The sequence below is a fragment of the Coptis chinensis genome, chromosome 7, assembly GCF_015680905.1.
Source record: "Coptis chinensis isolate HL-2020 chromosome 7, ASM1568090v1, whole genome shotgun sequence".
Classification (NCBI taxonomy): domain Eukaryota; kingdom Viridiplantae; phylum Streptophyta; class Magnoliopsida; order Ranunculales; family Ranunculaceae; genus Coptis; species Coptis chinensis.
In genome coordinates this window covers 66,932,764-66,948,722 of record NC_141462.1, presented here as the reverse complement: position 1 = coordinate 66,948,722, position 15,959 = coordinate 66,932,764, and the positions used below count along the sequence as shown (strand labels likewise).

Below are 15,959 nucleotides of genomic sequence, written 5' to 3'. Positions count from 1 at the left end.
TTAGTTGGACACGTGTTTAATATTCAATGGATGTGGATATTACTCTCTCACAGTACCCACAATACCCTCCCTCTCGAATGGCGCGACTAATGGTTTCTCGTCGAATCACGTTAGCATCATCATTAACGAGTTTATGCTACGAGTATATTCTCCGATCATTCTCCACATCCTTCCGCGAGGAAAATGCGATACTTTTGGCCCCATACAAGTTCCATCAGATAAACAATGGGGAGCACAGACACAGAGAACGTTACAAAATTTCAATATAGGAGGAGAACGTGAAAGAATGCCTAGACCTATTATTCATGCTTTTGGTGTCTTAAAAAAATGTGCTGCCAAAGTAGATAATACTATTCGTAATTATATGGTTTTCATGAGTGGTCTAGTTTTATTAATCAAATAAGCCGAGCGAACGTTTTTAGGAGGCGTGGGGTTACGTGGGACAAAAGATAGTTTGGTAGGTTTATGTCTGTCTGTCTGTCTTCACTTATCTCTCTTCCTCTCCCTCACCCTCTTTCTCTCCCTCTCCTTCTCCCTCTCCCTCTCAACCAAACCCTAACTCTCTCTCTCTCTCTCTTCTCCACCCTCCACTCACGCCCCCCACTAGCTTAGCAGTTATCTAGTTTAATTAGGTTGCAGTATTCCATTCAGGCAACATACTAGGCACAAATAAACTGCTATGCCATTCTACTTGGTCTAGAGAGAAGACTATTGTGAATTAGTTGGCATGTTTTCCTAAATCAATAATTTTTAACAATAAACAAAACGAAAAACAAGACTACGAAAAGATCAGTTTAGACCAGTGTTTGTGATTCCGAACGAAACCTCGAAATTCCGTCCAATATTTCGGTTTTTCAAAAAATCGGAATTCCAAATATAAAGTCGAAATATTGATTATTCTGAAATCAATCAAAATTCTGAATATGATAGCGGTCGAAATTTAATGAATTTCGGTTTTTGGATTTGCCGGAATTCTGAAATCCCGAACTATGGTTTAGACACGACACACGCATTTGGGTAAAATTCGATATCCCGGATAGAACGTATCCAACCACCGTTCGATTCACAAAACAAAAGACTCTTCATTATTATGTTGACTTCTATCCAGCTGACCAGCTTTCGGGCCACTTTAATAAAGTACCTTTCATTGACCCAACAACACCTTTCCCCTCCCCACTTCTCTAGTCTCTCCAACGAGCCGAGCCGCCATTTCACCAAACACTTTCAACCAGTAAGTAAATAGTACCCACAATACCCTCCCTCTCTCGAATGGCGCTACTTACGGCTTCTTCTCGTCGAATCTCGTCATCATCAACGAGTTTACGCTACGTATATCTTCTCCGATCATTTTCCACATCCTTCCGCGAGGAACGCGACACTTTTGGCCCCATACAAGTCCCATCAGATAAACTATGGGGAGCACAGACACAAAGATCGTTACATAATTTCGATATAGGAGGAGCACGTGAACGAATGCCTGGACCTATTATTCATGCTTTTGGTGTGCTTAAAAAATGTGCTGCCAAGGTAGTATAATACTATTCTTAATTATCTGTTTTGATTTTATTAATTTAATTTAATTAGTTTGGTTTTTATGATAGGTTAATATGGAGTATGGGCTAGACCCGACGATAGGGAAGGCGATAATGCAAGCGGCACAAGAAGTTTCTGAGGGGAAATTAGATGATCATTTTCCACTTGTTATTTGGCAAACTGGTAGTGGAACTCAAAGTAACATGAATGCCAATGAGGTGGGCATTTTTTTAGTGTGTCATATAAAGAGTTTTTGTTTGGTGTATGAATGTGGGTTTTGTTGTTTTTAGGTGATTGCGAATAGAGCTAGTGAGATTCTTGGACATAAACGTGGTGAAAAGTTTGTGCATCCAAATGACCATGTTAATAGATCGCAGTCTTCAAATGATACGTTTCCAACTGTAAGCATTTCGCCTCGTGCAATTTTGTGGATTATATGAATAGATTAGCTGTAATGAATGACTGTTGTAATGTATAGGGAGTGGTATCTCTGGCTTTATGTTTTGGTGTTTGTCTGTTGGCTGCTAATGAGTAATTTTTGTTTAGGTCATGCACATTGCTGCAGCGGTCGAGATGAATTCTGCATTTATACCAAAATTGAAGCAATTACATACTACATTACATTCTAAGGTTGGTTCAAATATGTTTTTGGTTGAAATGTTTATTTTTATTTCCTCTTATATTGCATTTTATAAATTGCTGAACATTGTCCTTTAGCTTTTGAAAGAATAGATTGTGAGGAATTGTGCCCATAGTCCCATACCAGACAGAAGGTAGCAAGTAGTCCTAATACATCAGTTTCCAAGGACCCTTGTAGTAAAATTTGATATTAATGACAATATATTTAGATGTAGGTTCTTCATTAGGCCCTGTTTTCTTGTGTTACCTCCTAGCTGTTATTCTCTTAAAAGGTTCATCCATTTAGAGGATTTCTTCCCCTTTGTGTTGCTTGGTGGAATGTTTTTCTTTTTCATTCTCGTTGGATTTGAGAATTGAGATTATTTGACCATTGAACAGGCTATCCATGTATTTTGCTATTTTTCTGTTTTTCTTTGCATCCCATTGATCAGCTGTTTTATTTTCAGTCTCTTGAGTTCAATGATATCATTAAGATTGGTCGTACACACACTCAAGATGCAACACCCTTAACTCTTGGGCAAGAATTCAGTGGCTACTCTACACAGGTATGCTTAACTTTTTGTCGTAGTTTTTACATTGAGTAGTTGTTAGTATTATTGGGGACTGATATGATAAGACTTTGTGCCTGATTGAGCCATAACTGAATTTTGGTTCAAAACTGATTAATAAGCTTCTTCCAGGTAAGGTATGGAATTGACCGTGTCATGTGTACTCTACCGCGTATGTATCAGGTCAGAAACTCTGCTGAAATATATCAGTAATTTTTTCTTTCTATCCCCTTGTTAGAGTTCTAACTGAAAGATTCTTTTAAGCAGCTTGCTCAAGGCGGTACTGCTGTAGGAACTGGATTGAACACAAAGAAGGGGTATGTGCATTTTTTTTTTTGCACCCTTAATTTATTTGTTATGTTATGCCTTACGAACAGAACATGAGTCTGGAAGTGAAAGGAATCATTTGCTGCTGACAATTTGTTAAGCTTTTCACACAGCATGCTTTTGACCATCAGTGAGAGCTTTGAAATGAGAATCTGTGCAAAGATACTCACATGAATCACTACACTCTTGAGTTGTGAGTTGTAGATACCATAAAAGACCCTATCCACATGGGGACTAGCCAACTTGCATCCTATTTGGACAAATCTGGGGTTTGGAGGGCTAAGATTGGGCGTATCTTTCTGAGTCGGTATCCAACCCATAACATGAATTTTGACATATCTAAATGTGGTCACCAGAAGAGTAAGAGTTCTTACGCAGAACTTGTTAAAAAATAGGAATCTGCGATACACTTAAGAGAACTTCATTGGAATAGTGTTGGAACCAAAGAGAATTTGATATTGAGATCCAATGTTGCAATATATTTGTCTTGACGTATCAGCAGAACTTTTAATTTCAAATAACTTGTGAATTTGAATTGTAGGTTTGATGTGAAAATTGCTGATGCCGTTGCGGAGGAAACTAACTTACCATTTGTTACAGCAGAAAACAAATTTGAAGCCTTGGTGGGTATCTAAACCTCCCTCTCTCTCTGTCAATGGTAGAAACGTGTTTGTTATATACACCTATAGCTAATTGTCTGACTTATCGCTTTACGACTGTTCTAAGTTTATAATTCAAATGTAATACCAGGCTGCTCATGATGCTTTTGTTGAAACTAGCGGAGCCTTGAATACAGTTTCTGCTTCTCTTATGAAGATTGGGAATGACATACGTCTACTAGGAAGGTCTGCAATTATTTAAATATCTTTTATTTAACGTGGTTGATTTGTCATCAGAAAGTTCGAGTTATTCACTGTGATTTATATTTTCAGCGGTCCACGTTGCGGACTTGGTGAGCTCATTCTACCTGAAAACGAGCCTGGAAGCAGTATCATGCCTGTATTTCCCTTTTTCTCCAACCTTCTATATTTCTTATCCATTTTTTCTTGTTCTTTCTTTAAATTGTTTATAGTTAGAATTACAATTGGTTATAATTGATATTTTTATTTTTCCTGGATTAATACTACGATCCTGAAATCAAGATCCATATTGTTTCAGGGAAAGGTTAACCCTACTCAGTGCGAGGCACTTACAATGGTCTGTGCTCAGGTAATTGTACTCTTGTACCTCGTTCATGTTAGCAATTGATGGGTAAATCATTAAATGCAGCATTAAACATTTTTTTTTATATGGTATAATTTTTCTTTTATTCTTTTAAAAGAATGTTGTGTTTTATGGAGAATACTAGGGGCAGATTATATGGACTATTGATAAGTGCTTTATGCTACCTTAAATACATCTTCATGAAACTATATAATGGATTTTTATCTGATCCTTTTCTTCTCCTTTGTTTTCCATTTATATTCTTCCCCTTTTACCAAAGTTGGCTTTAACTTGTTATTTTAAATTAATAGGAAATTTCTAATATCCCTTCCAATTTTTTGTCCTTCTTTTTCAAAATCAGCAAGAAAGTTCCACACTAGCCATAAATCTGCAACCATAAGATCTTCCGAGCTCTGGGAACAGCAGGACAGTGTTGCTCAAATTCCCTCCATCCCCTCAGTTATACCTCAACTAATAGTCTTAACTAAAGCTCTAAAAGCTATGTAACATTGACACTTCACATTTCCAAAAGAATTTGTGTCGGATACACCGAGGCTCATGTTTGATGCAGACATGATGATGCATATGATTTTAGGTTCAACTTATTTCCATTCTAAGAGACGAAGATGAAGAAGAAAGAAGAAGTAAGAAACGAGAAGAGAGGTGAGAAAAAGTTCTAATATAGTGACATTTGGAAATTGGAAGAGAGTTAATTAGAGAAATAGAATTCTCTCCTGTAAAGGCTTGATTTAGTGAGTAGCCTTACAGATAGGGAAGTGGGACTGAATTAAGTCTTTGACTGAATTCAGGTATGTGTGAGCTACCTACATATCTAGTTCTCCGGTGAACTAGAATTAAGTCAGACGTAGTTCAAGGTGAGACTCAGTGATTGAATGAGAGATGGAGGAGGTGGGGAGTGGAGACAAGTCCTCCCTTGAGTATGGAGACTTGACCTGTTTTTATAGTCTTCATGGTGACCTTTCCTCTTCTCTTCCATCAAGTCACATTCATTCATTTGGTAATTTCAATGAGCATTGATGATGGAGTCATAAAGGTGGTCTTTCCATATCTGGACGTTACATGACTGTTCATCTAGATGAGCGAACTGAAGGAGATCTTGACGTCAAACTGATTTAGGTCTTGCTGATCGACCTGGTTGAGGTCTTGATATCGAATTGATTCAGGTCTTGCTGATCGACCTGGTTTAGGTCTTGATATCGAACTGATTCAGGTCTTGGTGATTGACCTGGTTAAGGTCTTGATAGGGAATTGATTCAGGTCGTGGCCTCGAACTGAATGAGGTCTTGCTGATCAACCTAGAAATTGTATTGAGCTGTTGTTACGTGTGTGGCCGAGCACGTGATAAATATATTACCCTCCCAGATAGCCCCCTCTCATTAGGTCGCTGATTGGAGAGAAGGGACCTGATTAGAGTGATAATTAACAGATCACGTGAGAGGCATGTGTTGGAGATAACTATAATATTCGAATAACTCGTAACCACATGATTATGGACTTGCTCCAAGGGGGATTTCACAACATAGAGAAAGTTCTCCGTTGAAAAGGAGAGCTGATGATCTCAAATTTGGAAGTTTTGAAGAGGACACAAGTTGATGTTTGTAAACATGTTACTGATGATAGTGTTAGAACTCGTTGTAGGCTGCTTTTAAAAACTATCGACCTTGGTAGATTTGATATATCTCGGGCAGCTCTTTCCATGATTGGTTGAACTGGTTTCTTGAGTTTGAGCGACCTGGCAGTTCATTTGAAGATTTTAGTTATGCGTTGAATGGTATAGTAGTATAATAATATCTTGTAGCTTTTGAATTGATTGAAATTTACTTGGTTTGATATCTTAAGAGGGATCGACCTAGTAAGATGTGATATTATATGATTGATCCATGTAAAGGTGATCAATCTATTAGTATATAGCCTGATTAATCCTTGAAGAATGGATTTGAATTAGTAACTGTTTGGACTAGTTTGCATGAACTTGTTTGGCAATCCTTTTTAGGGTATCCCATCTTGTTGTCATATTGAATTGAATTGAAGTCTCGGCAGGTTGATCCTTGGATAAGTTCCTCGACCTGGCAAGATATTGAATTGAATTGATCTAAGTAGTGACTGTTGTGACTTGGAGATCGTAATTTTGGAGATCGTAGTTGATAGCTAGCCTTGGATTGGCGTGACTATAGTTGAATCGTTTGGGGTGTTACTATGTTTGTATTTGATTTGTATATGCCTAATTGGTTGGTTGATATAATCCCCTATTTTTGGAGTTTAATTGACCTGCAAAAATGTGAACTAGCACCAAGAAGTAAGTACAAACTAATGGTAGTAACTGAATTGAGTTATGAGAACTGAATTGAACATGCTCAGATGGCAGTAGCTAGCCCCAGTTAGGAGATCTAGCTCTGGCCTGTTCGGAGTATAAGAGACTTGTGTTCTTGCACACTTTGTTTGTCTGATCACTAATAGACCTGCAAGGTAGTTGGTATTGAAACTGTTGTACCCGGCATGTTTAGAGTGTAAGAGACCTGTCACGCATTAAGCGCCAACTCTTGCACAATTTGGTGTCTGATCACTAACGACTTGACAAGGAATGATTGAGCTGTGTACGACCTGGAAGGTGGTACTCAAATTGTATAATAGTTATTCCCCATTCTGTCGAGTTTATGCACTCAAGGTAAAACGAGGACCTGCTATGAGAGTTTCTTTTTATAAGAAAACTATAGGTCATTGTTAGAACAATTAGTTCTTGTCATTCCAATGAAACTCAAAGCAATTAAGCTTTTGAGTTGTTTTAACTCTGTCTAAGAACTAGTGATTCCTTCTGAAGTGACCTGAAATATTCAAAAAGTTGGATAGAAAGAACACAAGCAAATTATTTGTTTTGCTAAGTGCTGTCAGAATTTGATCAATGCTTGCTGGTGATGTCGCCGGTTCATCAAAGTTTCATTGAACATTTGCACGTGTGAGGGTCGACATGTGCACAACCTGCAAGGTGGTACATGGTTCATATGCAACAGAGTTTTTCTTTAATGAGAAAACCACATGTTATTGTTAGAAACAATTAGTTCTTGCCATCTTTTAGAACTCAAAGCAATTAAGTTTGTGAGTTGGAACTTGGAACTGTGTTGACCTGAAATCCCTAACTTCACAAAACGATTAGTAATAATGAACAGGTGGAAATGAAAATGTTCTCATATACTTAAATTCGTGGATCTAGAGAACTCCAACAGGTGATCTTTGAGATCGATTTTTTGGTTTTGCTACATGGAGTCAATATCCTGTTGTAACTTATAGTGCAATGAGTCACCAACCTTATAAAGGTAGAGGGATTGATGACTTAATGAATTTAAAGAATGTAGTGGGGCTCTGAAACTGCACTAGCAATTCAATTTAATTGATGATGAACAGTTACAAATACCTCGTAATACAATGTGTATGAAGACAGCTGTGCTCCTCTCATGAAAATAAAGGCTATCTATTGAAGTAAACTGAAATGATGTACAAGTGTATGACACATGATCGTATGAAAATAAACCTGACTATTATGAACTGAGTGATAAAAACTAAAAAGAATTTGTTTTGTGTCGTACTAAAATACTAAATATGCATTTCATCCAAAGTGTCCATAGTATAAGAGTTGTTTTGTGTCCATAGTATATGAGCTGGTGGTGATCTCAATAGAAACAATTTGTAAAAATCTATCACCATGTCATGTCGATATATATAGAACTGTTGAGATATGAAGAGAAGTTACGACCTTTAGAGTGTCTCTTATTATTAGTTCTTTAAGTATAGATAGTGTGTGAACGAATTGATCTGGACAAAGCTAGACAGAACGAAGTATGCACAAAACTCATTGTACCGTATGAAAACTAAAGTATTGCAGCACAAATATCGGCCAATACTATCTTTCCACAAACGTCAAAACCATGTTACTGCAATTGTATTGTAGAGTCATGGCTAAGAACTAATTATAATCCGGATAAAAAAAGTGAAGTAGGAAATGAGTTTGCTTATCTGATTTGGCAACAATATAGTTGCTAACTTCTTTTGAGTAATCAACTCCGGCTTTTCATCCACGCTTCGTGATCTTGGAAATTGAAAGTTCTCGATTGTGTATTGAAGAATTTGAAATTTGAGTAGATAAAATTTTCAAGTATTTCGATCCACAGACGACGCCAATGTAAAGGCTTGATTTAGTGATTAGCCTTACAGATAGGGAAGTAGAATTGAATTAGGTCTTTGACTGAACTCAGGTATGTGTGAGCTGCCTACGTATCCAGTTATCTGGTGAACTGGAATCAAGTCAGATTGTGTATTGAAGAAATTAAAATTTGACTAGATAAAATTTCCAAGCATTTCGATCCACAGACGACGCCAATGTAAAGGCTTGATTTAGTGATTAGCCTTACAGATAAGGAAGTGGGATTGAATTAGGTCTTTGATTGAACTCAGGTATCTGTGAGCTGCCTACATATCCAATTCTCCAGTGAGCTAGAATCAAGTCAGACGTAGTTTAAGGTGAGACTCAATGATTGAATGGGAGATGGAGGAGGTGGGGACTGGAGACCAGTCCTCCCTTGAGTATGGAGACTTGACCTGTTTTTATAGTCTTCATGGTGACCTTTCCTTTTCTCTTCTGTCAGGTCACATTCATTCATTTGGTGACTTCAATGTGCATTGATGATAGAGTCATAAAGGTGGTTTTCCATATATGGACGTTACATGGCTCTTCATCTGGATGAGCAAACTGAAGGAGATCTTGACATTGAACTGATTTAGGTCTTGATATCGAACTGATTCAGGTCTTGGTGATCGACCTGGTTAAGGTCTTGATATCGATCTGATTCAGGTCTTGGCCTCGAACTAAATGAGGTCTTGCTTATCAACCTAGAATTTGTATCGAGTTGTTCTTCTGTGTGTGGCCGAGCACGTGATAAATATATTACCTTCTCATATCTCCGTCAAAATTATGGTTACCAGTGGACTTGAGCGTTTTTCTTGGTTAAAATAGGTTAACTGGTCCTTAGAAATGAGAACTAAATATATCGCATGCTGACATTGATTAATTGGAGTTTGGATCAGCCAATTTCATAATCTGAATACAAAGTATTGACCCAGCTGTGTCCCCTAACCAAGTGCTTTCAAGATGTGCATTGACACTTTGTACCCCAAGTCAGACAGATACAGGTGACCGTCACGTTCCCGTGTCAATGTCGCTTTCGCTAAAATAAATCTCATGAAGACTTTTGAAAGATATGTCTGCCCATGGAATATGCTATTTTATATTTAAATCATGTCTTCGGGTTAATCCACCAAGCTCTAGTAGTAATAGAGATCTTTGCTTGAAATATTAAGATTGTTAGAGTGGTTGATGCTACGGCAATGTCTTATCTGGTCCTCGTTGTGGCTCAATAGTGATTTTGGGCATGCGATCTCGTGAATTGTGATTATGTCATCATGGAGCTCAATGATTGTAGTGCACCTATGATCCATATAATACATATACTGAATGTGTGTGCTCCATGCCACAGGTAGGGGTGGATATACTTCATAACCATGCACTTGCAATGGTATTTGAATGTGAAAGTTCTTCTGATGTGAATTAAATCAGAAGCAACTTCAATCAACACACCATTGATAAACTAAGGCTAATTCTAATCCTAATTTGATGGAAATAGGGGATTTTAGTAAACCCTAAAATCAACACATTTTTAATCTGAAAATCACTACTAAATTCTCAATAATTCAACCCACTAATTTGTGAGACCAAAGGTCTTATTTATACAAGCTCCAAGGAATCCTAAATAGAAACCAAGTACTAAAATAGATAAATCCTACTAGAATACCAATTACTAAATAAACTAAGTTACTAAATGCTTAAAACTACTAATTCCATCATGTTCTGTCATAGAAACCATCACTTTCGATTCAGCTATTCAAGCATGTCAGGATTTTCCTTTCTCTTCGTCTACCTTTCTGATTGCTTGTCCAAGATTGGTCTCATCCATGTGCAGTGCGGCCTTGCAGCTAGATTTGTTTAATCTGTTTGGAAACCTATTCTCATAGGGATGTATTTAGCCATTTTTTGAACTTGTCAACATTGCCATAAAATACAGCTATAAATTGTGTCTAGGAGAAATGATTACGTGACGACAACCTGGCAGCTCCAAGGTGGGATGCTGTGTAATTGATATTTTTTTTCATGTTTCTGTAAAGATGATTTTCATATACTTTTTGTTTTGTATTATTTTTCATGTGGAGTTCCTTCATTGTGGATAATTTCATGAGATAGACTAACCGTTTTATCACCTTGCAGGTTATGGGAGACCATGTTGCAATTACAGTGGGTGGATCTAATGGTCATTTTGAACTCAATGTATACAAGCCACTGATTGCCAGTGCTCTTCTACGTGTAAGTTTTGTTGTTGAAGTACTGTATATGTTATCATTATTATTCAAATAGGTGGAACATTTAATGAATAATAAGACATTGCGTGCATAATGAACCTTTTAACATCCTTTTTGTACTGTAAAGTGTAAACAAGAGTTCCATATTTCTTTTTATGGCCTCACTTGGGCTGTTTCTTCTCCCAGGAGGAAGAAGAAGTCCTATTGCATTGCATATAGTATTGGGATTTTTTGTCTGGTTAATCTTTGCTTGTTTTTTCTTAAACCTGACATCTTTGGATGACTTCATTGACAGTCATTGAGGTTGCTAGGGGATGCATCGGCATCCTTTGAAAAGAACTGTGTAAGGGGGATTGAAGCGAACAGGGAAAGGATCTCAAAGTTACTGCATGAAGTAAGTTTAATTTCATTAGAAGTAGAATTTCTTACTGTACTATTTGAATGTTGGAGTAACTTACCAGATTTACATATTTATTTACTTATTCTTTATGGCTTTGCAGTCATTGATGCTTGTTACGTCTCTCAATCCTGTAAGTTTCCATTCAGTAATTGGTACTTAATTTAGTTTGTTATAGGATTATTTTATTTCTGGGATGTTATCGATACTCTTTTCTTATCCCCTTATCCCCCTCCATCCACTCTTCCAGAAAATTGGTTATGATAATGCAGCAGCAGTTGCCAAGAAAGCTCACAAGGAGGGAACTACTCTAAAGGTGATCATTCTCATCACTTTGGAATGTCTAGGAAACAATTAATGGTTTGACGTAAGACAAAGTTTGGTTTATCGATAAACATAATAGAATGAAACCAGTTTTTATAAAATATAACCCGTGAATCCATCCTAGACTAATATATTTGATGATCATAAGTAATATAGTGAATGTTTGCACAAGATGGTTCTGGAAAACCTTGGGTTCACATACGTTCTCCTTGGAAGGTGTTGGGAGTGTGTGTGTGTTGGGGTTGGGGGAGGGTGTTGTTAACAGTAATAACCAATGTATCAATAAATATATATTCTCGAGCCCCCTTAATGGTAATAGTAAAAATTATATTTAGGCTATTGAATATGAGAAGAAGAACAAAGTCTGGAAAAATAGAGAGAAAAGATTTTATGGCCTTAATTAGTTCCAGCCTTCTTTACACATCTATATAGAAGAGAATAGTTGGGTCACATAATAGAAAGACCCTAAAAAAGAAGAGGGGGAGGGGGGAATGCGTCCCCATCCCTTAAATTCCCTCGAGAGATGTCCCTTCCAACTCTAACAGTAATAGTAGTTCCACATTGAATTTTTAGTATGAATAAGATGCATATTTATCAAAAAAAAAAAAATGATAATTGTTTGAGGTTGTCAGGATGGATATGTCACCTGCAGTTGGACTGTGTGGGTGGGGCTGTAGAAGTCCTAGAAGGGTGATTATCATCTTGTAATCTACTACATCTTGTTTACTAGCTTAGTTCCTGCTCCTTCATACATAGTGTACATGGGAATATATTATTATAGATTTTCTCAGCTGTTATTTCTCATATTCCTAGAGTTCAGATTTTAGCAAGTCATATCACTAAATTTGGCTGGTAATATATTAACAGTCATATTACTAAATTTTGAAATATGTTGAGTTGTGGAGTTTGAATAATAATAAAATTGCAGATGCAAAAACTTAAGGAGTATGAAATCATTATTTGGAGTCGTCAAAACTAAAGTTGGTTAAACTTGCTTACCATTTACTAAATGTCTTCGGTTTCTTGACCTCATAAGAATTTAAATTTACAGGACGCGGCATTAAAACTCAAAGTGCTTACTTCTGATGAGTTTGACAAGCTCGTGGTTCCTGAGAAGATGATTGGTCCGTCCGACTAAAAGATGAAAGATTTTGCTGGACTTTGATATTTCCATTCTCTGACTTCAGAGTAATTGTCCTGAAGTTCCATTTTTTCCTCCTGTCTGTCCTCTCAAACTGTTGGCAGTGAATGGCGACAAGAGGTGCTCAATACTAGTATGCCTGTTTCATGTATTATCTATAATTCTTTAGCTGATTTTGACAAGCTTGGCAGTTCGAGCTCATGCAAGTCATCTTTGCAATTTGATTGGCCTAACTGTGGAAGGTTCATTCACCACCTTGTAACGGGGAATGAACCCGAGGATAGGATAATAATCAAAAGATTGAGTAAATAAATTTTTGTTAAAAATGGGTAGCTGCAGTATACAGAACGTATGAGATGACTAGAACCACTATTTCTGTATTTGAGGATAATGGCTATACCACTACTATTTCCAGTTTGACCTTTAATCCCTCTTATTGAAAATATTTCAGCTTTAGTGGTAGGGAAATTGTGATTGGGAATGCGTCTATAGTCTATACAGTTGAAGAAAGAACATGATACAACTAAATGCCCATCTGCCATTCTGGTTACAAATGCTACTTTGTGTCATGACTCTTGAATCATTCAGGCTTGCAATCCACTTAATAGATAGATAGATAGATAGATAGCCCACTCCCCAGCAAAAATGAAAACAAGTTCACCTTTTCAAACCACAAGTTTCGAACTTCTCAAACCAAATTCTCAAACTAAATTCTCAAACCAAAAATCTTATCATATATTCATTTTATCAATTTCTGAAATAGATACTACTTCCGGCCTTAAACCAAATTCTCTACTTCTCAAATAGAGTTCAAGCTACATTGCTGTCTTCAGGCTTCAGGCAAGTAAAAAAAAATTCGGTTTCTGCAATATTGACATTTTTGTTGTATTTTCTGCATTGCTCTAGTTTTTGTTGTTTTGATTATGTAAATGTATTAGATATTAGAGTAAAATTCAGACCCATTCATTGATAAAGTTATTATTGTTTGGAGAGTGTTGAAATCAGGACTTGAACTGGGAATTTATTACAAATTGAATTGGTGTTTGGATGGGAGAAAATTGTATTAGTATTTGATTTGTTTAAGCTATTGAAAAATATGTCAGAACTGAAAATGGCTTGCAATGGCCTATCAATGTATTGAGCTTGAATAAACTCCCAGTACACTGATAGGCCATTGCAGGCCATTTTCAATTCAGTTCAGTTCATTGTGGTTTTAATAGTTATTGCTATTAGTTTTGGGTTCAGTCTTTTGAAATTTGGATATTTTTTTGCTAGCAGTTCTTCTGTTTGATTCGGGCTCTGGTTGATTTGTTTTGTGCTCATCCATTTATCATGTAATTTTGTCTTATGCTTTTTTCTTTAATCATTTTTTTTTTGAAACGATTAGGGGGTTCGGCGGACCCCAACTTGTATTCACTCAAACTCTTTGATACATCTTACCTTGAGCGTCTTCCTCCACTATTACATTAAGATCAAACATTAGTGGGGAAATGCTATAAAAGGTTACATCTTGATTTAAAACACTATCCTGATTAGAACTAGTTTTGGCTAAGAAGTCAGCTGCTCTATTCCGTTCCCTATACACATGGGAAATACTAATCGACGCAAACTTGGTCATGAGCCCCCAGATAGCCTCAACCAGGTCCAAGCAATACCAATCCTCCATTTTGTTAACCACTTGGACTGCTCTCATGGAATCCGACTCCAACAAAATCTTGATACAGTCCACACTGAGTCCCGCCCCTTTCAACTCTTGAATAATCACAGAGCGAAGGTTAGAACGGCCCATATACATAAGTAGAGGCGTACCTTCATGGTTTCGCAAGAGCCCACCATACCCATCTCCCCTTTCATTCACCGATCCATCAGCATTGATTTTGACCCTGTCAACTGGAGGCTTAGTCCACTGTACAAATTCTGGAATTTTCTGTTTTAACTTTAAATCAATACCAAGCCTTGTCGTCATGCTTCTGGCCTCAAGGGAATCATCATCAGTCTCTTTGATAACACGTTGGAGGAAGGTTCTCATAGAATCAATAATGTGTTGGCTAATCAAATCGGCAGTGTGAGCTTTATCTCTGAACCTCATGCTATTATGTTCATTCCAGATCCCATACACTGTAGCACATATCATAGTTCTTGCAATCTCGCTCGTGATGGAGTTGTTTATGGTGAGTAGAAACTTCCATTTTGATGATGACTCATGCACTGTAGCACCTAAACCCATCCTATCCTTAACAATTGCCCATATCCTCTTAGAGAAGACACAATTGAAGAAGAGGTGTTTGGAATTTTCAGGGTATGCATCACAAAGATAACATTTAGAGACAGACATAACCTTTCTGTGAATTAACCGATCTTGAGTAGCAAGGCATCCCGCAAACAGTTGCCAGGTGATGAACGAGTGCTTTGGAACATTATACTTACCCCACACCATTTTATAAACCTTCTCTCTCATTTTCTTGATAGCCATATACGCAGACTTTGTAGAGAATTTACCAGAGCTAGTAACTGTCCATACTACCAAATCCTGATCAAGATTCACATTGATGGGAGTTTGCAGAATATTCGATTTTAACTCACCTCCTGGCAGGTTGTGAACAAGCTCGTTCCATGCCCCATTTGTAATAAGGCTACTGACTGTGGCCTCATCTGGAACAAGCAGAAGATTTTTAGCTTGGGTACCGTGGATAAGTAACTTTGATGACAGCCAAGGATCATGCCATAAACTTGTTCCTTCCCCATTTGACACCAAGTATTTGACATGCTTACGGGCAATCTTCATATGTTTCAATATACACTGCCACACCCAAGAGCAATCAAGAGGCACCTTCATAGTCCAGAAGTGCTTCCCTCTAATGTTATACTCCCAAGTCCATTTTGTCTAGAGGGTTTCCTCTTTACTGGCTACCTTGAACACCAACCCACAGTAAGCCGCTTTGTTCCAAACCCTAGGATAAATAATACTCAACCCTCCTTTCGTTTTATGTAATCTCAGAGTTTCATGACTTGCTTTATGCATTTTAGCTTGCATACTAGCTCCAGCCCAGAGAAATCTATTACAAAGCTTGGCAACTTTGTCCAACACACCCACAGGAAGGATGAAAGTCTTCGCCCAGTAAATGTGAAACAAAGAGAGTACAGATTGAATAAGTTGTAGCCTTCCCGCATAAGATAAGGATCTATTCTTCCAATTAGACATACAGATAGTGATTCTCTAAAGCAGAGGAAGACAATCCTTGATACTGAGTCTAGCAGCAGAAAGAGGTAGCCCCAAATATTTTATGGGGGGAGTGACCAGCTGAATGCCGAGGAACCCTGCTAGAGCCAACCCATCATCTCTTGACATACTACCTGTGAGATCCTAGTCATCTGGATGTTGATCTTCATCCCAGTGAGTGAAGAGAAATAATCAAGAACATAT

The 15,959-nt window shown here is 37.4% G+C and overlaps 1 protein-coding gene across 1 annotated transcript; it reads left to right on the top strand.

Moving 5' to 3' along the window:
- The first annotated feature begins 1,131 nt into the window (after positions 1–1,131).
- Positions 1,132–12,962, top strand: FUM1 (fumarase 1). The gene is made up of 16 exons (XM_086570742.1): positions 1,132–1,527; positions 1,602–1,751; positions 1,824–1,934; positions 2,080–2,163; positions 2,619–2,717; positions 2,853–2,903; positions 2,988–3,037; positions 3,589–3,670; positions 3,798–3,892; positions 3,980–4,046; positions 4,206–4,256; positions 10,582–10,677; positions 10,969–11,067; positions 11,174–11,203; positions 11,321–11,386; positions 12,446–12,962. Exons 1-16 carry the CDS (start codon positions 1,270–1,272, stop codon positions 12,530–12,532), a joined length of 1,476 nt encoding a protein of 491 aa, XP_086426868.1. The 5' UTR covers positions 1,132–1,269; the 3' UTR covers positions 12,533–12,962.
- Positions 12,963–15,959: the final 2,997 nt, after the last annotated feature.

Excerpts from the sequence above, each read along its gene's own strand:
- FUM1 (XM_086570742.1), top strand. The coding sequence starts at position 1,270 with ATGGCGCTACTTACGGCTTCTTCTCGTCGAATCTCGTCATCATCAACG. Across the intron at positions 1,752-1,823 it reads GTAACATGAATGCCAATGAG|GTGATTGCGAATAGAGCTAG; the intron begins GTGGGCATTTTT and ends TGTTGTTTTTAG. Across the intron at positions 3,893-3,979 it reads GACATACGTCTACTAGGAAG|CGGTCCACGTTGCGGACTTG; the intron begins GTCTGCAATTAT and ends TTATATTTTCAG.